The sequence below is a fragment of the Podarcis tiliguerta genome, assembly GCF_965153285.1.
Source record: "Podarcis tiliguerta genome assembly, chromosome: 5".
NCBI classification, from domain to species: domain Eukaryota; kingdom Metazoa; phylum Chordata; class Lepidosauria; order Squamata; family Lacertidae; genus Podarcis; species Podarcis tiliguerta.
Genome location: NC_139538.1, coordinates 96097662 through 96119639, shown reverse-complemented (window position 1 = coordinate 96119639; position 21978 = coordinate 96097662). Strand labels below are relative to the sequence as shown.

The following is a 21978-nucleotide window of genomic DNA, read 5'->3' as shown; positions in this document are numbered from 1 at the left end:
CATGAACCAGCACATGGGCGGTGGATACAGATTCAGTTGTTCTGACTCAAGGAATGAGGCAGTTGAGCAGCTCGGCAACTGTATCCATGACTGAGCAATCCCATTTAGGATCCACTCGCAAGGGCTAGAAAAGGCGCCCGAAACATAGTCTGCCTCCCTTTTCCCCTGACTGGATAACTGCGCCCAGTGGGGTCACCACTCAGCGATCACAAAAGACAATTGAAATTTGGAACATGGAATATACGGACTTTGTTGGATAACACAGACAAGGAGCGTTCCGAACACAGAACTGCCATCATCACAAGTGACATTTTAACATTAATATTGCAGCGCTTCAAGAAACTCGAAGAGCAGAAGAGGGACAACTGAAGGAAGAAAAAGGAGGCTACAGATTCTTTTGGAAAGGTCTACATGAACAAGAACATTGAATACATGAAGTAGGCTTTGCTATCAAAAATGATCTTGTGAAGCTCTTGTCAGAAGTCCCTACTGGCATTAATGAGCGACTTTCAAACCTTTGAATAAAACTCGCCCAAAATCAACAGGCTACTATTCTAAGCACTTATGCACCAACACTGGATGCCGATGAAGACATTAAAGACAATTTTTATTCTCAGCTGGATGCCACCCTGATTTTCATGCAAGAGTTGGGCGAGATTTCGATCTGTGGCCTGGGATGATTGGGAAAGAAGGAATTGGCAACAGCAAACAGAACAGAATCTTTCTTTTGGCTATACGTGCAATTCTTCCTGAAATTGAAAAAAAGTTCTTTTTAAGTGCTAACTCAACTATTGCACATACAATTGATATAGGGGCCCAACTCCTCCGAGTCTGTTCAATAACCTCCATAGCCTCCTGTTGAGAAATATCTGGTGCTGCATTCTGGAATTGCAAAAACAGCTTAATAATTGCAATTCTTTGGGTTTACTGTGCATAAGCTGCAAAATGAGTGGAATTTCTAGGCAGCCTTGAGCTATAACACCTCTCATATTAAACTTTAAAAGGGGGGAGGAGAGAGTTTGGGAGCAGGTTGAGTTAAAGTCCAAAGGGAGAAGTATTTGGAGTTCATAATGGTTACTTCGAATTAGAGTAGTGGTGGCACCACTGCTTCTTATCACTGTTCCTCTCAGTCTCAGAAAAGAATTGCAAAAGACTTGTGATAATCTGAGGTTCAAACCCAATTTTTGGAAGTTACAACCTTGAATGATCACTGCTTTGAATAATCTCCCTGCCCTTCTCCTTTGCTTATGTTTCTTGATTGCGAGCCTGTGGGCAGGGGCTACCTTTGCTTTTAATAAATTTGTAGCCACTCAAATATGAGTTTCCCCGTTACTTAAAGACGCCTTTTGGTTTTTCCCCCTCAGCAGGTTGAAGTGGAAGTGTACCGCAGGGATTCTAAAAAGCTGCCTGGCCTGGGAGATCCAGATATCGACTGGGAGGAAAGTGTCTGCTTGAACCTTATCCTTCAAAAGGTAGCCTAACCTTTCTGTTTCTCCAGGCTTTGATTTATTAATATAGGAATCCCCTTCCCTTTATGGAACACAGATATTTTGCCTGTGTGTGGTTGTGATGGGAAGGCAGTTTCATTGGCCCTGTGCCCTTTGCTTCATACGGATATAGGATTTTCATCTGCCCAAAATTGCCTGCGTTTTGACAGCCGGGCTGCCTGGTCAAGGGCAAAGGCTGTAGAGCATTTCCTTTGCATGCAAAAGGCTCGGTTCCTGGCGTCTCCAGATAGGGGTGGGAATGTCTCCAGCCTGAGACACTGGAGAGCCACTGCCAGTCAGTGTTGACAATATTGAGCTAAATGGTATAAGGCTGCATCCAAGGTGGTCATCCATATATGAGCTCTTCATGGAGTGCTGGGGCTTATGTGTCGCTTGTGAATTGATGGTGACCTGTGTTGCTTGTTGCGCCAAGCTGGAAGAAGGCATCTAAGGAATCAGTCAAAGGCCAATGGTGCCTGCCATTTCCAGATGCAGCTTTGTTTCCTAGCTGGCTGCAAGGCAAGACCAGTATTTTGGGGATTATTTTGAAGAAGCATCGTCCTTCTCCTTAGTGCAAATAGGATAATGTAATGGAAGCTGTCCAGCAGGCACAACAAGGGAAAAGAGAGAACTTCTTAAAGTGCCTTCTTGGAGTGATAATAGAAATATTGAATAGGAGGGTTGGAAAGAACAGTACCCTGAAGGTCGTCTTGTCCAGGCCCCTGCAATTCAGGAATGTTCCTTAAGCTTGGAAAGAAAACCAGCTCTGTCCCAGAATTTGCATTCAGAGGTGGCAACTTGATTTTCTCAGGGGAGGGGGTTGGGAGCCCAATTTCAGTGCTTCTCAAATATTTAAGTGTGAAGGGAGAGGTTCCAGAAGCTGACTGTGCCACTTACCTTCCATTATTCAGTAGCACGGCAGGTAGAGGCACAAGAACCAGTCTCTTGGATTTTGTGACATAATCATTCCTCTGCCGAGCCAGTTCATGTGTCTGGGCTCTGCTCTTCTCATATCCACAATCACTAACCCACATCCATCACATAAACCTCAGAGGTCCAGCTTTACTCCATTCTGTGTGTGCCCTTCTGTATGTAGCTTTTGCTAATGCCTTGTCTATTTTTTCTTAGCGTTGTAAGTGTCTAGTAACTGTCCAAACCACCAAAAAGAAAGTGTTCAGGTATCCTCTTAAATCAGGGGTGGTGAACTTCTGGCTTTTCCAGTGTTGGACTTCATCCCTCATCATTCTCAGCCTTTATGATTGATTTTCAGGTTTGGTAGGGGTCCAGCAACATCTGGGCAGTCACAGGTTCTCTACCCTGGTTCTAAATAATACATATGCTAGGAAGATGGAAACTACGTACTTGTGGGTTCATTCCATAGCAGTAATAAAGTGTATAAATGACTGCAATGGCATTGGCAGGTGTGATCACATGGGACTCTTCATCCTGGGATTGTCCAAACTGTGGGAAAGGTCCATGTGATCAGCCCTAGTCACTCTGGCTATGTTCCTATGTAATGCTAAGCCATCATTGGTCTTAAAACAAGGTTTGTTCAGCAAACCATGAGTTGTCTCACTGATGAGCCATGACTTTTGCCCCCATAGTTTGTTTTGTTTTCCATTTGTTCTTCGGTTGTGTCTTTGTAGTTTGGTGTTTGGAGATAAGGTGGCCACACAAACCTAAGCACGACTGTTGAAGACTGGTTTTTCCGAATCTTAACATTCTTGTTTAACCATGGTTAATTGGGCCACCTTGGTCGTCTCTTCCACCCTGGTTGTGTTCCTACATAATGCTAAGCCATCGTTGGTTTTAAACCTTGATTTAATATTTTTATTTCTGGAAGACCCTGACCTCAAACCACACAGATTCTGTTTTTAATGCATATCAATGCAAAATATATGTCTGTGCAATTTACTGTAATCATACATTGGCTGTGCACCAGTGGACAACCATTCTGAATTATATCAGCTATAGATGAAAACAATTGCTGGTGAGATTACTATGTTGGAATATACACAGTTCTAGGTTGAGCTGGCGCCTGTCATTTCTGATCTAGAAGACAATTGTCTCCTATTGTGTCAGCTTAGCAGCTCCCGCCTTAGCTGTTGCACAGTATGTTGGAGTACAGAGACGGATCTTTGTTTCCACTTAATTGACATTCTAGACTTCTCTGCAGTTTTATAACTCATTGAAGATGCTAGACATCATGTGCAGCCTGGGGGTTTTCTTGCTAAAAATTTGGAATCTTGACTTTTTTAAAAGAGAGAGAAATGATTCCGTTTTTAAAGCTGTTATATTGTTGATTTACATTTAGTTTTAATCTGTGGTTTTAGCTGACTTGAGCACTCTTTAAGGAAAGATTGGATTCAAATTCCATAAAATAGATGTTGGGTCATTCTAAAATGTTTGTCATGTGCTGTGTTCCCTTTTTTTAGCCCAACAATATTTAATTGTTAGATCAGTCAACTAAAAAAGCAGGAACCCATCTCTGGTGGTCAATTTTCATTTGGGGGAGCTAAAAGTTAATGGTTCACCTCCTTGCTATTGAGGCTGTTTTGATTCTGGTGTACTGCTACAATAGACAATTAAAAAGAAGACATGAAAAACGACATAAGTAAAATAAACTTTCTTGCCCTTCTGTATATTGAGAGTGTGACAGAATTCAAGTGCATCATCGAAAAGCAGGTAACTTCTCAACTACAGTGGTACATACACTTCAGGTTACATACGCTTCAGGTTACAGACTCCGCTAACCCAGAAATAGTGTTTCAGGTTAAGAACTTTGCTTCAGGATGAGAACAGAAATCGTGCTCTGGTGGTGCAGCGGCAGCAGGAGGCCCCATTAGCTAAAGTGGTGCTTCAGGTTAAGAACAGTTTCAGGTTAAGAACAGACCTCCGGAACGAATTAAGTACTTAACCCGAGGTACCACTGTACAAAATTTTGAAGATGGTGTCTGCACTTGGTAAAAAAATAAAATCCCTCTGGCCCCCAAGGTTTCAGATGTGCGGATGTAGCTTTCTGTTCCCCTTTCAGGCTGGACTTGGAGAAGTCCACCTCTTTCTGCTGGCCTTTGTTCTCTGGCCTGCTATATTTATTGTCACAGAATAGGGATATTAAAGTTGTGATGGTGAAACCTCTGCAGGTAGAAGTGTCTCTGGTTGCCACTGGCCAGAGGTGTCAAGTCCCTGGGGCCTGAGCACCCACAAAATTCTCCATGAAGGGACTGAGCGCCCACAAATTTCAGTGCCACTGAATTGCACGCTGCATTGCACCCACGACCCCGGGCACCCATGATTGGGGGCCAAACTGGCACTCCTGCCCTTGGCTAACCTGCTCTGATCTTAGGAAGGGTCAAGGTAAGCAGAAAGGTCTGGCAAAGGAGGAGTAGAGGAAAGAGGAAACAGGTAGCTCAGAACAAGAGGAGACATGATCCTTGTTTGATAAAAGTGCTGTTTTTGAGCTAGGCTGTGCGTGTCCCGGGAGGAGGGTATCTGCAGAGCAGTTAGACATTGACTGGGGAAGGAACTTGCCTTTAAAAAGCAGACCAGAGTATTTATGAATCAGAGAGGAAATGGAAACTGGAAGGTCACATTTTCACCTCTAGTTGCTGACGCTGGGGAGCAAAGCTTAATGAAAAAGCTGTTAAGGCTGTCATTCTGCTTTGGTTGTGTACAACCATTAATGCTTCTTTTCCAACACCTTGGTGTTGTTTCAGCTGGATTACATAGTGACTTGTGCGGTGTGTACTCGTTCAGACGGAGGGGATATCCACATTCATAAAAAGAAATCCCAGGTGAGAAGTGCAGCTCCTCGTGAGAAACTTGAAGGGACAGCCTTGATCTCAGCCCCTTTCCCTTCCTGTACATGCCAATATCCATGCAGCAAGCTAATAACATCTTCCAAATGGTTTCTTCCAGCAAGTCTTTGCATCTCCAAGTAAGCACCCTATGGATAGCAAAGGGGAGGAATCGAAGATCAGCTATCCAAACATATTTTTTATGATTGACAACTTTGAAGAGGTAAGTCACTCACAAGAACAGATGCCATTTCTTGTGCTTGTCTTTAATTTCAAATAGTTGTGGTAGCTCCAGCCAACAGCACTGTGTTTACTTAACGTAACTGCACTGCATGGGAACATCTGGACACATCTGAGTTTGTTTCCTCGACTTGTATTCCTTTTCCTTAGAAAGCTTGGAGCAGATTATGTGGGGCTCCTGACAGTCTCCCCTCTGAGCCTAGGCCGGCTCTTGGCTTCTCTGTTGGTACAGAGACCTGTAAACATAGAGGAACCTTACTTACATGTGTCAATCACTTGCAGACTGACATATGCAAAATACTGTAAAGCAAGTTCAAAGCCCAAAGGAAAGACTTGGAAAAGCTCAGGAACTGTTTAACCTGGTTAAATAAACTGCATGTCAAAATTTTGCAGTATCTTATCAAATAAACCACAGAGCCTAGGGCTTGCTGATCAGAAGGTTGGCGGTTCGAATCCCTGCAACGAGGTGAGCTCCCGTTGTTCAGTCCCAGCTCCTGCCCACCTAGCAGTTCAAAAGCACATCAAAGTGCAAGTAGATAAATAGGTACCGCTCCGGCGGGAAGGTAAACAGCGTTTCCGTGCGCTGGTCTGGTTCGCCAGAAGCGGCTTAGTCCTGCTGGCCACATGACCCGGAAGCTGTACGCCGGCCGCCTTGGCCAGTAAAGCGAGATGAGCACCACAACTCCAGAATCGGCCACGACTGGACCTAACGGTCAGGGGTCCCTTTACCTTTATCAGATATTGCCAGAGGCTTAGCGATTGTCCTTTCCCTTAGACTGAAGGTTGGCCCTGGGCAAAACTGGAGGTTGTTAATCCACCATATCCAGCCCCCTGACCAGTTCTTTCTGGCAGAGCAGAAGCACCTTTGTACTCTTCTGCCTGTCCTCCTCCTCCTCCTCCTCCTCCTCCTCTTCTTCTTCTTCTTCTTCTTCTTCTTCTTCTTCTTCTTCTTCTTCTCCTCCTCCTCCTCCTCCTCCTCCTCGTCCTCCTCCTCCTCCTCTATTTCTCTCCCATTAGAAATGAAAGGGAGAGATTCAAGTCAGCTCTTAAATTTCCCCTGGACTTGGGGGTCTTTGGGGGGAATAAGAAGGCCCCCCATATACCACCTTTTGGCTCAGCTGGTGACAAGGTGTGATGGGGAGGGGAGATCTGGTGTGTGGTCTCTCTCTCTCTCCCTGTACCTCTCAGGGGTCCAGAGGACTGCAGCCTTACCATGATTGTGTTGTGTTCCTCAGTGGACAGTAGACCGTGTGTCAGCCGAATTGGGAGGGAAGCACTTTCTGATGATTGCCCCCACTCCATGGCCCATTTAGGAAGAGCAGAGGTCTCTTCAGTGGGGAAAGGGAGATAAATGAAAAAAGGTTCCCTTTTTGTTCAGTCACACAACCCTCAATTTCTCTCCCCCCCCCCCCCCCGGGCATTATATTGTATTAAGTTATGCTTTGTGAGCATTTTGGGCAATTTCATGTTTAATGCTCTCCCCCCTGCTGCCCTTCTTGCTCAAAAAAATAAAATAGGATACATTTTAACTGCTACAGGTTTTAGTGCTTCCAGGCCAATCATTTGGAATTTGCTTTTCTGAAACAAAGTCCTGCACCGTGTGCCTTAAAAGGACGTTTGTATTTTGCAATCTATGTAAAACAGGCGGCAGCAAATGAAGTTTTAGTTATCCAGAGCTACTGTTTTTTCCTCCTTCTACTAAGTGCAAGTTTTTTGGATGTTCATTTAGGTGTTCAGCGATATGACTGTAGGAGAAGGTGAGATGGTCTGTGTGGAGCTGGTGGCCAGTGACAAGAGCAACACCTTCCAAGGAGTCATCTTCCAGGGATCGATCCGCTACGAAGCCCTCAAGAAGGTCTATGACAATAGGGTGAGAGACCTGCAGGAATATGGAAAACTATAGGAAAATAAAACAATGGAGATAGGTTTGGACTGATAATGAAAAGTGTGGCACATGATTAAAGCATTTGGGATCCACGATGGGGTGGTGGGAAGCCGTTATAGAAACTGTGTATAAGGAAAGAAACTAAGCATGTGGGAATATGTATTTTTCTTTTTCTGAATGTATGCTTTTTTTGAATTCAAAAAAGCATTAACAAAAAGACAAGGGGGTGAGAGCCCTTTTGGTGATGGTCACCTGCCTAGCTAGGTTGATACCTCACAGGTGACTGCACTAGGCAGTCCTGCATTTGCCTCATTTATTGGGAAGTGGGGTGCCTGTTTTCTACAACAACATGGGGGGAAAGTTTACCCTGGTCCCTTCCTCACTTTACCTTCTCGTGCTGCATTGCTGCAACTCACTGGGAGAGAAGTGCTTATGTGGTCAGGGAGCAGGGAGGGTTCAGTCCCAGTTTACTCCTAAGCCTCTGACTCTTTGAAGGTAAAGCCAGAGCCATAAACTGTTACTAGGAGAAGCAAAATCCACTTGAGTTCTCTTGGAAATGTAAAAGGTGTTTGGGTGTAGAAAACGCTCAGTCCAAATGCAGACTGTTATACCAGCTTCATGCAAAAATGTTCTGTGCATTTCAAGAACTTTCTAGATTATCCTCTGTTTTTAGCCATGTGCCTAAATGGTTGTGTATAAACAAACCAGACTGCCTGGATAATTCCATAGGCTGCCGCAGATAAGGACCTCACACCAGTTGTCACCCACCTAATATCTGAAGGTGGAAGCTCCCAGAGCAAGATCACCAAAGACGACCTTTAATAAACAAACAGCTTTGTATGAAGGAAGGAAGTCCTTTAGATACAGTGCTGCCACTTTTTTTTTCTTTTTTAAGAGTTTGGTAGCTAAAATCAGCACTTCAAATTGTATCCAAGACATAAGTGGAAGCCAGTTAAGATTTTCTAGTGCAGACAAAACATGCTCAGATATGCAAGTCCTGGTCCACAACCTGGTTGCTGCATTCTGAGCCAGCTGAAGTTTCCAAATGTTTTCAAGGGTTCGCCCACATTCAGTTACAATTATTGAAGCTGATCATGGCCGCCAGAACATGGATAAGACTCAAAAGGGCATCTCTGCCCATAGAAGGCTGCAGTAGGTATACTGGCCTAAACTAGTGGAAAGTGCTTCACAAATATAAAACAACAGTAAATGCAGACTTTAGAAACAGCAGACACAATAAAATGATCAAAATATAGATCAAATTTTTTTAAAAGCAAATGTAGATAATAAAAATACTTGTTTAGGTAAAAACAGAACTCTCTTTAGCAGGTGTCAATAAGAGTATGATTGTCCTTGCCAAATATTAATAGGCAGGAAGTTCCAGAGAAGAGGAGCTCTTAAAAGTTATTTAAAGCACAGAATGGATATTAAGGGACAGTTTTAGAAGTGCCAGTTCCACAGAAACGAATCTGGCTTTTCCACAGATCTAAATTATTATTAACCCCTGAGATAACAAAATGCCTCAACCTGGCACCTGAATGACAGCAAGGCAGGCATCAACCTTCCCTGGGCTGGGAATCCCATAGCCAGTCTTACATTTTTACTGTTCGTTCTAGGTAAGCGTTGCAGCAAAAATGGCACAAAGGATGTCCTTTGGCTTTTACAAATACAATAATATGGAATTTGTGCGGATGAAAGGGCCACAAGGAAAAGGACACGCGGAAATGGCCGTGAGTCGCGTTCCAACTGGTGACACGTCTCCCTACGGGACAGAGGAAGATTCAAACCCAGGTTCACCTCTACATGAGAGAGTGAGTTAAGTTCTCCAATCTTGGACTCTGGAGAACTCCATTTGTTGAGGAGCCAGAAGTGTATCTTTGCTGTTCAAATCTACTTCTGCTGGGCAGGATGTCTGCGTCAAATAAAAACCAAAACAGTAGAAAGAATTCATCTTGCAGCTTTGGAAACCAGTTTGACTCTAAAGTGAAACTGTCAGAAAACCTTTAAATATCTCCTTCTCTGTTAAAGTTAGAGGATCTAAGTAAAATTGCCTTTGAAGTCCAGGTATGTCTTCTATATTGCCTGTTGGCAACCACTGTATTAAAATACTGGATATTTTGCATTAAAAGGTCAGCTGTCCCTAAATGGTCACTGTACATAAATGGTGGTTTGTTCATGTGTGTTTGTTCAGTAGCCAGAAGAATGCATTTTCAAAACAGTGTTCAGGAAGCAGTTTTTATATCCACCAGACTGCAATTCAGAGCAGATAACCATTGAATGAGGTTCAAAATAAAATACAATGTCAATCAAAACATAGAGCAGTCGGTATTATCTCATAACCTTCCTTCCCAATTTATTTCTGATTTTCTTCTTTCAGGTCACTTCATTCAGCACACCGCCAACTCCGGAACGCAACAACCGCCCTTCTTTCTTCTCCCCCTCCCTCAAAAGGAAAGTGCCGCGGAATCGAATTGCTGAAATGAAGAAATCCCATTCTGCCAATGACAGCGAAGAGTTCTTTAGGGATGATGACAGTGGAGGTGAGAGAAGAGTGATCTTGAGGCATGGCTGGGCTTGAGGGATGCTTGCTGCTGGAGTGCACTGATGCCACTAAATCAGGCTTGGATTGTGACACACAAAAATGAGAAAAGATGAACTAAGGTAGTAGTCCCATTGAGAACTAGAGTTCATGCCTTTGCAAACTAAACTTAGATGTATTTGCTTATTATCATCACCCATGGAACCTCCTAGTGGATCCGATTGTGGTATTCACAACTGTGGAAAACACTACATTGTGGTGGGAGGTTATCTTGTGAGATTAGCAGGACTGGACAATAAATCTGCCTGAGGTTGATACACATGCAGGATAATGAGGTGATATTACCGTTTCATATTGAAGGCGGTGGAAATTGCGTTTTTGAATGTTCCCTTACTTAAAAAGCTCTTTGCAAGTGGAAAACTAGTGCAGTGGGGGAGGGCAAGACTAGAACCTTATCTCCCAGGTGTTGCTCGTTTTCTACTTGCAGGGAGCTTTTTAAGTGAGGGAACCGTCAGAAATGGCTCCCCACCCCCGAAATGCAAAATGTGTTGGTACAACTTACCATTGCAGAATTCTATCAACTCATTTTCTGTTGCGTTTGTGGGTGATGCAGAACAAGCTATTCTGTGTAGTGGGAAGGACTTTTGACTAACTGGCTTAGGAGCTTGAGGAAGATGGACTTGCTTAGAAAGACAATTGCCATACTTCATTTCTGATGATGGCGTTGTAAATAAATCAGTGATAAAGGACATGCATTTAACTCAGAAAAGGTTCTGCATTCTGCTCATGATGCCTCCAGCAACCGAATCACAGGGAACCAAGCAGGGAACTTCAAGAGTTTCCAAGTCAGAGAAGGTAGTATTGAGTTGAATTGATTTGTATATAAAACACACACAGCTCTTAGCTGCTGAATGGAGCCTCTCCTGTCCAGAGGGCAGGATGCCTGTGATTGCTGGGTGCAGGGCTGTGAGATTCATCCCTTGTGAGCTTCCCAAGGCAGTCTTGGCACATGGGGTGCTGCCCTTGAAGGGCCTTGTAGTCTGTTTGCTGGACAATGGTTTTGGGGGCAGTAATGTTTTGCTTACTTCCTTCAGCCTTGTTGTATCTTGGCAGATCTGCACAATGCAACAAACCTGCGCTCGCGGTCTTTGTCTGGAACAGGAAGATCTCTGGTGGGCTCATGGCTGAAGCTAAACAGAACAGATGAAAACTTCCTTCTCTATGCACATCTAACCTACGTCACATTGCCATTGCATCGGATCTTAACAGGTGAGAAAAGCCTCGTCCACGTTTCAGAACAGGACAACCCTGACGCTCACCAGCAGCTTCTCCTGCACGTGCCTTGCTGAAAGTCTCCCATTCTGCATATGGGTGCTTGTGCAGGAGACATTCCCAGTGGAGTGTGCCCCTTCTGTCCAAGTGACAGTTATCTCAAAAGCGTGAATTAACTCTAAAAGGGAGCACAGCTGGGTAAGTTTTCAATAATGTACCAGTGTGAAGACACCCCAAACAGTTGGAGCTGCTGCTGATCTGTCTGGCAAGTGGTGAAGAGAATTCAGCCATTATCTTTTAAGCAATGAAGTGAGCTTCTTCTTCTATTCCTTCCGGCACCTCCAGGAGAGTTTGAGCAACCCTGGGACCACATAGAAGAGCCTGTGCTACAGCTTGTCACAGCAGTATTAACCCACATTCATGGAATTAGGGACATTGGCATTGGATCTGTACTGAGCTAGTTGCACTTCGATTCTGTTGAAATCAGTGTGAAAAATTAGTTATAAATTCCATTGCACTTCAGTGCAATTAATTTGGGGTTGCGTCCAATGCTGCAGAGTTCCGCTCTTGCAATAGAGGTTCCTTTTCCTCTCCTCTCCTGCACACCCTCAAAACCTGCTTCGGTCTTTAGAGGATCCTCCAACCCTTCTGAGCAGAATCTGAAGGTGCGCAGGGGAGAGAAGTCTCATTGTGCAAGCAGCACAGCAGGGCTGGATAAGGCCCACAGCCAGCATCCAACTCACAGTGTCTCTTGTTTTGATAGTTCAAAGCAATACCCCATTTTCAACCTCTGCCAAGAGCCATTGTGCTTTGGATGGTTGTGTCTACAAGGTTTTAGCTGCAGCAGCAGCAGCACCTTCATTTCAAGAAAGAAAGGTACATTTTTCCCATTAGACTCACTGCCCTTGATAGTCAGGGTGTCTTTGAATGTTTGTGTGTGTGTTTCAAATTTCAGCGTTTGTGACAGTGTGGAAGCACTTTAACCATTTAGGGGTATGTTTTGTCTACCTCCCAATTTCAGCCGAAAGGAAATAATGTTCCCCTCCTAGTTGTTGTTTCTTTAAACACTAAGCCAATGTTGAGTGCATGTAGTTTAAAATGTGAGGGTTCTAGCTTACCGTATTTTTTTGCTCCATAAGATGCACCTGACCATAAAACACAACTAGTTTTTAGAGGAAAACAAGGGGGGGGGGGAATCTGAACGAAACAGTGGATGTATGATTTTTGTGGTTCATGCTGTGGCCACAGACATGTGATCTGATGGTGAATTTGGGGTGACCCACTGCAAAAATCCTGAGGATCCATGAGCTTTTACCTCCCCCCTCCCAGGCAGCCTCCTTTATCTCTAGCGTCCCTTATCTCTCTTCCAATCCCACCGATCAGCTGTTTCCTTTCAACACTCCCTTCCCTCTTGTTTGCCTTAGTGTCTTTTCCTTAGCCAGAGCAGTTTTTTGCTCCTCCTTTTCTTCTAATTTCTCTCCTTATTGCTTTAGTCTTCCTGTTTCCCCGCTTTGCAAGTTTGCTGTCTTTACCTCCCCTCACCCAGGCAGCCTCCTTTATCTCTAGCGTCCCTTATCTCTCTCCCCAAACGATCAGCAGCTTTGTTTCAACACCCACTTCCCTCTTTCAAAAAATAAAAAAGCATGATCTGCTTTTTGCCCCTGGGTAATTCGGCTCCAGGGACCACACATTTGCTCCATAAGACGCACAGACATTTCCCCTTACTTTTTAGGAAGAAAAAAGTGTGTCTTATGGAGCGAAAAATACGGTATGCGGAAGCACCCCAATGATTTCAAGATCTCTGCGAATGAGGCCCAAGCATCTTTACTCATTGAGATATTATAGCCAAAGAACTGTGGCCCAGAATCCTCACCACGATCCTGTCATCTTTCTTGTTTGCTTAGATATTCTGGAGGTGCGGCAGAAACCGATTCTGATGACATAGCAGAGAGCTGGGCACTGCCTTGGAAGCCATGCAGCCAAGTGCCTAAAAACAACAGCTACAGTGCTCTTCTGTCACAGCAGCACCACCTAGCGTCAGAAACTTAACATAACACTGAAAAAAGGGATGTTTTGGGAATTACCAGCCAGCCATTCAAAAAGTGCCTCTTCCTCCCTCCCTCTGCTATACATACTATATACCCCCTTAAAAAAAAAGGAAAAAAGACTACATCTCTTTATAGTTGTGACTGGCAGAAATAACTTGACCAATAAAGAAGACAAAGGGGGAAATAAAGAACAAAAAGAACCCCCAACAACACAAAAGTTGGGGCTGTGTTTAAAACTATGCTTTATGAACCATTTGTTACAGTGTTTACTTCATAACTGAAAACCAACCAACCTGTACAGAATGTATTAACCTTTATATATTTCGAGAGAAATGTCCATAGGATTTCATACTGATGTACCAATGAATTTCAATGAACTTCTGAGAGATGGTTGAGAACACTCCTTTGTTGCATCATAAAACATCTTTGTGTATGTGTTTTAAAGTTGATAGGGTAGCAGAAGGGAAGTTAGGGACTTAGATGGAGCAGACCAAATGGAACTTGAAGTCTTGGTCTTTACGCTTCCCATGAGTGATACAGTTTTAAGGCTCACGTAGCAAAAACTGATTCCGCAATGACATCTTCACCTACCAAAGATCAGCAAAAAGTACAGCCAAAAAGGCTTGAAAGAGTGAGCTCAACACTTTGAAGAAATGTGCTAAATGTGATTTGGTTTCATTATGGCTATTACTTCTGGGAGCAAACCTGTCTCTAGTAGCATAGAATGTCTGCATATGAGAAGCAGGAAACACAAACCTAAAGACTCTAGTACCAAAAAACGCAGCAGACCTCAGCCAGTTACCACACCATTGGGAATTAAAACTAATTGAAGTGGGCTACTAGAAATCTTTTATACATCAAACTTTTCATTAGTACTATATAATGAAACTCGTTTTCATGGATCTTGGTTCTGCTGATTCTGTGATTCGCTGTCCTTTGGTATACAGAAGCCTAATTATTCAAAATTCTCTAGAACACAACTGTGACATTTTGTAAAAAGAAAGAAAAAGGAAATTCTGGCAAGGGCAGAGAGCTGGTATTTGTGGGGTGCTGATTGCAGAACCAAGTATGTTGCAGTTGTAGCAGAGGATGCATAAGACACTTACCTGTTTGCTTATAGCAAAGGTTTCGCTGCTCTACAAACATAGGGTACTGTTCTGAGGCGAGTTCTTTAAAAAGGTTCTTAAACTTGAGTTTAAAAGATCTGCCCATGGAGAGCACCTGTTGGTTGGTGCTTGTCTTGTCCTAAACATCCTTTCTCCCACCCACCCCCATTTCTCAATCCCCAAATAAGTTTTGCATCTGAAGTGTTTGTGGAGCAACATGACCACGCCCATGTCTGCTAATTTCTTTCTTTTCTTTTTTAAAACGATGGACAGCCTGAATAACTCACACGGGGAAGGAGGAGCAGGGTGACTGTTCCAGTGTGCCATTTCCTGCTATGTGTGATCATCACCCCAGTTGTGATGCTGGGAATGAGCCTGGATCTCCCCCTTAAGTGAAAAATCACCTGAAAGTGTTCTTTGGAATAACAGTATGGCTGCCTTCATCCTGAAATTCAGCTTGCTCAAACGGCTCCTTTAATTGTAAATCTCATTAACTGTCCTTTGTCACTGCCTTACCTTTTAAAATAATGCATTATAGCCAAAACATGGATTCACAAGTCTGATTGGCAGCTATAAAGGGTGGGAAGAAAAAGTGTGTGTGTGTTGTGCAGGGATGGGTGTGTTTCTCTTTATTTAAAAATTTTAGTTCCATTTCTATTCTAAAGCAAATGCAACAAATATAGAGTATTCCTCTGGCAGAGAGAAGTCAGGAATATAAGCAAGCAAGTGCCAATCAGATGCGTGGGATTTTGCTCTCTGTACGGAGATTAATACCATGGAACACAAACCCTGGACTACTATTTTCCTTCCTTCCACGACTACTTTTTGTCGTGAACTTTACCTATGGCATTAAGTAGTTCAGCCTATCAAATGCAAGTATTTCTTTATATCATGGATTGTTCCCCTTGCAGTTGTAATTGAATACTTCTTGTGGAATAATCCCTCTTCCTGCTGAAGCCTTTCCTTCCCTCACTCTCGTTCCTGCACTGAGCCACTTCGCCTGCAGCCTTGCATGCTGCACCTGGGCATGGACTGAGTTGCTGCAGGTGAAACAGGGGCTGTTGGGATGGTCTAACATGTTAAGGGGAACAGGAATGACCAAAGCCTTTCCTGCACAATGTGTCGGGGCCAGAAGTTAGCCGCCTTCTGAACTACTCTGTACGTGGCAGGGTTTTATTGGAGACATCAAGACACAAAGTTCTCTGCCTACTTACTGTCTGAAGTGGTATAGCCAAGAAACAAATTGTGTGTGGCTGCTGATTGTATGTCTTAGCTCTTAAAACTGGTGCTTCCTTAAAACAGCAGTTGCAAACAAGTGACAAAAATTGTTATAAAATAAACTTACCACCACTGTGGATTTTTTAAAAAAACACACACAAAAAAAACCTGGAATGTCCACCATGCTGGAACAAAGTACACTTGCACATTACAGCAAACAAGGTGCTGCTGCCAAAAATGGCCTCTGTCACTTTTCGTACTACAGTGGTGCCCCGCAAGACGAATGCCTCGCAAGACGGAAAACCCGCTAGACGAAAGGGTTTTCCGTTTTGGAGGTGCTTCGCAGGACGAATTTGCTATGGGCTTGCTTTGCAAGATGAAAATGTCTTGCGATTCCTGGGGGTTTTTTTCCGCTCCCTACCCCCTTTATCTAAGGCACTAAGCTGCTAATAGCCTTTTAGCAGCTAATCCGCTAATCCCTTAAACCTTTAATAGCCGCTAATAACCGCTAAACCGCTAATAGCGCTAATCTGCTAATGGGCTTGCTTCGCAAGACGAAAAAACCGCTAGACGAAGATTCTTTTCGTCTTGCGAGGCACCACTTTTCCTGCTGTGACTCAAGTTCTGAATTTCCCTGCCCCTCATCCTAGGTGAAATGACATGTTATGTGGAAGAGGTGAGAATATGAAATGGGAATACCTTAAAACCCCTGCCCAATCAAGAATGCAGTTAATGAGGGTAAAACAATAGGTCCACATTCATTTCCAAACTCACAGTGCAGTCCTGTATGCATGTTTCCTTTGAGGCGAGCCCCCCATGTTCAGCAGGGCTTAATCCTAGGTTAGTGTGCATCAGATTGTAGCCTTAAGGTAATGTAATTCAGAGGCAGCCTGGTGACTTTAATGCAAGTCCCACTGAACACATCAAAAGGGGGGAGGGATTCTTTAGACTGAGCATTCTTGGGGGGAAATGCAACTGAAGTCTTAATTGTTCATTTATTTTTTATTATTCCTCATTAAACTGATCAGAGATGGATATAATCCGTAACTTTTTCAGGCTGCCATTGTACATGTAGTTCTTCAGCAAAATGGCTACCTACAGTTCTTACTATATACACCTTTGAAATTCAAATTGCCGAAAGATTAAAAGGGGAAGAAATCATCTCACTCCTAGAGGCATGTTTAAATTTTCCAAGTTTTGCAGATGTCAGTTTTTGCTTAGAGCGGGGTTACTCCTCTACCAGCTGTTGTCATGCTATACCTCAGAAAGTAAAGGCTAGACCACATTGTGCTGGCGAGGCCTGTTTTAGTCCCCCTAAAGTGGCTTAAAGAGCTGGATACATAGAAACGTAAAGATGCTCCCATGCCCACATATTTCTACTGAAATGCCTGGGGCTTCTGGGGCTGATCCGGAGGCCTTTCTGTATGTCAGGTTCATGCAGAGGTGGGGATACGATACAACCACCTCTTGCAGGGGTTGTGTTTAGGTATAAATGTTGGACTGTGCTTGGGCTGTTGCCAGCCTATTCTGTGCCTTTTAAAATCCAGCTCTATATGTTAAATCTAAATTTCAAATATCTCTGTGATTATATGTGAACATAATGTGCAGCTGTACATTATTTTTATTATTGAAGGACTTTAATGACACAAAGAATCCCCTCCACCCTAAATTTATGCTGCACTCTCTTGAGAAGTGTTTTGTGGGCTGAGCCACTTAATGCTCATGTTTGGAAAAGGGTTGAGGCAGCTTTGCCAAGTCTTTGCTCTACCCCTGTTCCTTTCTAGGCACTGGTCGTGGGCTGGAGGCTACACCTGTTTCCTTGTACTGGCTTACATCATCTTTAGAGCAGGGCCAGGCAGAACGTCCGTCAGGGTCTCCTCGTACTTTATTCACACCACGTAAGGGTTTTGGATTCATAGAATCATAGAATCATAGAGTTGGAAGAGACCACAAGGGTCATCGAGTCCAACCCCCTGCCAAGCTGGAAACACCATCAGAGCACTCCTGACATATGGCTGTCAAGCCTCTGCTTAAAGACCTCCAAAGAAGGAGACTCCACCACACTCCTTGGCAGCAAATTCCACTGTCAAACAGCTCTTACTGTCAGGAAGTTCTTCCTAATGTTTAGGTGGAATCTTCTTTCTTGTAGTTTGGATCCATTGCTCCGTGTCCGCTTCTCTGGAGCAGCAGAAAACAACCTTTCTCCCTCCTCTATGTGACATTCTTTTATATATTTGAACATGGCTATCATATCACCCCTTAACTCAATTCAAAAGGAAGTAAAAAAAAAAATCTGTCATGACTGGTTGTATGCAAATCAATTATTTATTGCATTTATTTGTCACTTTATAGAACAATATCTCAAAGCAACTTTGCAGCTACATAAAATACCTAACAGCAAAACCACATCAGGCCAGTGACCCATTTAGATCAGCATCCTGTTCTCCCAATGGCCAGTCCCATACTTGTGGGAAGCCTGCACACAAGACTGGAGCACAAGAGCATCTGTCATGCTGTTTCCAGCATTTTGCTTCCTACCCTGGAGGCAGAATATCACCTTTGTGGCTAATAGCCATTAACAGTCATCATCTCCACTAATTTTTCTAATCCCCTTTTAAAGCCACCCAAAGGGGGGTTGGCGGAGCCTTCCTGGATGCTTTTGACCAGATCTTTGCACAGCCCTGCCCAACGTACAGTTTTAAGAACCTCAGAACTGTAGGGGCTCTGATAAAGATTTGTACTGTTACTTGCTGATTACCTGAGTGTTTTTACGTCAACAGATGCATCTGGAAACTGACTGCTTCAGTTTGTCAGGCTACAGAAATGCCTTGAAGGGAACAGGTTCCCTGCCCCTGCTGTATATACTGGCACAAACCACATTTGTACCAGAGGCAAGTCTGTCTAGTTAGACACAGCCTTAATTTTTATTTACTACCAATCACCAGCCAAACCACTTCATAATTTACATCTCAATGTTTCAGCTCCCCCGCTGCCTTCAGACGGTGTGGTCTGCTTTTTCTAAGTGCTAGATCAATTTTTATGGTTGATGTTAAATACCTTAAATGAACTATTCAGTTACCACAGGCCTTATTCACCCAGGCGTGTTCAGTACTTTGTACGCTGGAACACCAAATGGTTTTCCTGTCCATCCACCCAAACTGCAACTTTAGTATACCCTCCTATGAGTAAGAGGGCAGTCTCTTTAGAGCAATGATGTACATTGAAGCACTCCAGATAAGCTCACTTGCTACCTTCAGCAGCTACTGTGTAGGCAGAAGAAACTCTTGCACTCAAGATTTCTCAGTAAGAGAAATGAATTCAGGTCATAATTAGATGCCAGAAATGCGTATGAGCAAAATATCCAATAGATAGGAATAGAATCTGTAGATTCTGTGGATTATAAGGCACACTAGAGTCATTTCAACAGAGACCAGTGAGCGGTGAGAGCTAGGCTGCAGAGTGTTAGGTGGTAGAAGATGGGTTGACTCAGTTCCCCCAGCACTAGGGCTTCGCTTTCTACCACTGAGGTGTTTGTGAAAGCCATTTAGGAAAAGCGGTACACTTTGGCCCAAGGTGGCTTCCTGGTGACTAACAATGCAGAACTAAGCCTACTCTTACCTTTATAGCCTACTTGTGGGATCTGTTTTCTTGATCACATTGGGGTTGGAGCTTTTTAAATGTTAATTCTTTCCACTTTATTAGAATATCCTGTATTGGACTCAATGGCAGGTAATTTAATTCGTATAGGATGGCCTCCTAGCATCAAAGAGGTGCTTCACTGCGCAGACACTGAGAATGCTCTTAATAATCCGTAGGGTGATAACTGAGGAACAAGCATTCTTGATTGCTATCACATGGGAAGCACACAGTAGCCTTCCCAATGGTTATTTTTTGAAAGCAGCCTTTGGCCATAAACCTAGTTTTGTGCATCTCTGACCTTTGTCTCATTGCCTTAGGGTCCCTGCTCCATGAGGCCAGCCTTCCCTCCCATCAGGGGTGATGGACAGGATTTATCTTAACTACAAACAGTGCATTCCTTTCCTTTCTTAAATATGAGCAGATGACCTTCATTTATACACCTGAAGCAGGGCAAATGTTGATTCTAGCATCTAACAGAATGCTAAGAACTGTTCTTTTATGCAAAGATATATTCAAGCTGCTAGTCAACATGGAAATACCTTTCAGTACGCTGAACATCATTTGCCAATTTCTTGCTTATTTTTTAAAACCTAAATTTCTATGGAGAAATTGACTCCCAGAACAGTTCACAATAATTCAAATCCCAAGCAAAATGCAATTCAAATAGCTACAATAAACATCAATATGAAAACCATGACAGCACAAAACCAATACCTCTTGCAGTCAGTTCCAGAAACCACAATTTAACATTCTTTCTAGGTAGAGAGATCTTAAGAACTGTCTTAGGATGTTAATCTGTTGCTGTTGGATCCTGCTTTTTCTTTCAGGCTGCAGCTCTATACACAAACACACTACAAAGAACCATGGTGCATCGAGGGACTTACTCCTGTATAGACATGCATTAGATTGCACCATCCAATTACATTCTGGAATGAGTGTTGATTTTGGCCCAGTGACTCAGTAGAGCAAAGGTGGGAACAATTGTGCCCCACGCCAAAGAGGTTGTTGGACTCGTCAGCCCCAGCCAGCATTACCAGTGGTCAAAGATGATGGGAGCTTGAGACCCTGTTTGTGGCTTTTAAATGAATCCACACAGAATCAGATGGGAACCAAGCCTTGACCTGTTTTATCAATGGAATGCCATCTAGAATGGGGATTAGGAATGTTTGTCTCATCATATCACCATCAAAGTCATAGGAACCAGTTTCTCTCTAGTACTGCCCACACAATTATATGTAGATCAAACAATTATAGTGCTTTCCTGGGCCCAAAAGTGCACATTATCCCATTGAGATGAAATATGATGTAACTTTTTTGACCACAGTGGTTTAGAATCTGCCCAAGAAATTATCTGCCCGTAGTCAGTGCTCATTCACCACTGAATTTATTACACTTAAGGCAACAGCAACTGAAAGTGTACAGTGGAATAAACTGCCTATACTCATACTCTTTAAATAGTATTTTGTACACTAATTGTAATTACAGTGAGAGGCCAAGATAGAGAGACTGAAATGACCACTGTGGCCCTCCTGCTTCACATACTTTATGTATGATCAGATATACATGTTGCATGGTTTCTGCCTCAGTCAGCTTTGTGCTATAATTTTTTTACAGCTATGTCGCTGAGCCCACTAAGCAAGGAAAATGCAACAGGAACACTTTTGTACGTGAGGAAAAAACAAATATTACATACGCCTATGATGAACAGTGACTGCCAATAAATTATTCTTAGAAACATGATGCTAAGTGTGTGTGTATGCTGATTTGTGAGAAATTATTCAGAGGTCCATGCCTACAATATGGGCATGGATTCTATGTTGTTCTGTGATGGATTCTATCATGATGCTGACTGTGATCATAAAAACTGAACTGCGGACATCCAACATCTTGATCATGCTGGAATAGCAAGCTGTAAATTTTACTACTACATCCAAAGTAGCAAAAACCCTGGAGCCAAAAAATTGCACAACTAGCTCTGCATCTGCATGTTTTGGCCTTTGCATTTCTTGGGCAGCTGCATCAACCTGGCAAATCTATCAAAATTGGAAGGTTTTTTCTTATAAAAAAAAGCATGAGTATTTGGCATTGAAAAGAATCAAGTAACTAGTCACACCACGCCTTTTTGGTGTGCCAAGGTAGCGTTTAAGTCCCAACAAACGAGAGGAAAGCTAAAATGTCATATACAACAAGGGTAAAAAACAATTCAACTTAATTCAGTACAGTGGTACCTCCAGTTATGAACTTAATTCATTCCGGAGGTCCGTTCTTAACCTGAGGCGCGCTTTCGCTAACGGGGCCTTCCACTGCTGCCGTGCTGCCGGTGCATGACTTCCGCTTGCATCCCGGGGCAAAGTTCGCAGCCTGAGGTACCACTTCCAGGTCAGCAGAGCTCATTACCCAAAGCATTCATAAGGATGGTACATAACCCAAGGCTCTACTGTATGTATATCTTGGGTAAGAAGCACCTATCAGATTGGTCCCAATTGGTTGTTTCTCAAACACAAACACTTCCCACAATTTAAGGCTATGCCCAACCTCAGGCCCTTTATTATTTTGAATACAACTCCTATCACCCCTGACCATTAGGCATGCTGGTTGGGGCTGATGAGGCACTGGGTTGGCAAAGGCTGGCTTAGTTCTGGCTAGAGTACATTATCCCTAGGACAGTATGCTTGTGGGTCTTCACCTCCTGCAACATGAAATTCAAGTTGTCATATGTATGCATCGATATTAGACAAGTATAGGGT

The 21978-nt window shown here is 43.3% G+C and overlaps 1 protein-coding gene across 2 annotated transcripts in view; it reads left to right on the top strand.

Moving 5' to 3' along the window:
* The window catches only part of KIAA0930, a 54766-nt gene extending 41098 nt beyond the window's left edge, over positions 1-13668 (top strand). The window contains exons 3-10 of one of the 2 annotated variants that reach the window (XM_083440873.1): positions 1365-1472; positions 5204-5281; positions 5406-5507; positions 7254-7394; positions 9026-9220; positions 9787-9949; positions 11062-11217; positions 13125-13668. In XM_083440873.1, the coding sequence (XP_083296999.1) occupies positions 1365-1472; positions 5204-5281; positions 5406-5507; positions 7254-7394; positions 9026-9220; positions 9787-9949; positions 11062-11217; positions 13125-13165 (984 nt within the window). In that variant the 3' untranslated portion in view covers positions 13166-13668. The remainder of the gene's footprint in view (positions 1-1364; positions 1473-5203; positions 5282-5405; positions 5508-7253; positions 7395-9025; positions 9221-9786; positions 9950-11061; positions 11218-13124) is intronic. The other variant, XM_083440874.1, reaches the window with a different exon arrangement.
* The last annotated feature ends 8310 nt before the right edge of the window (positions 13669-21978 follow it).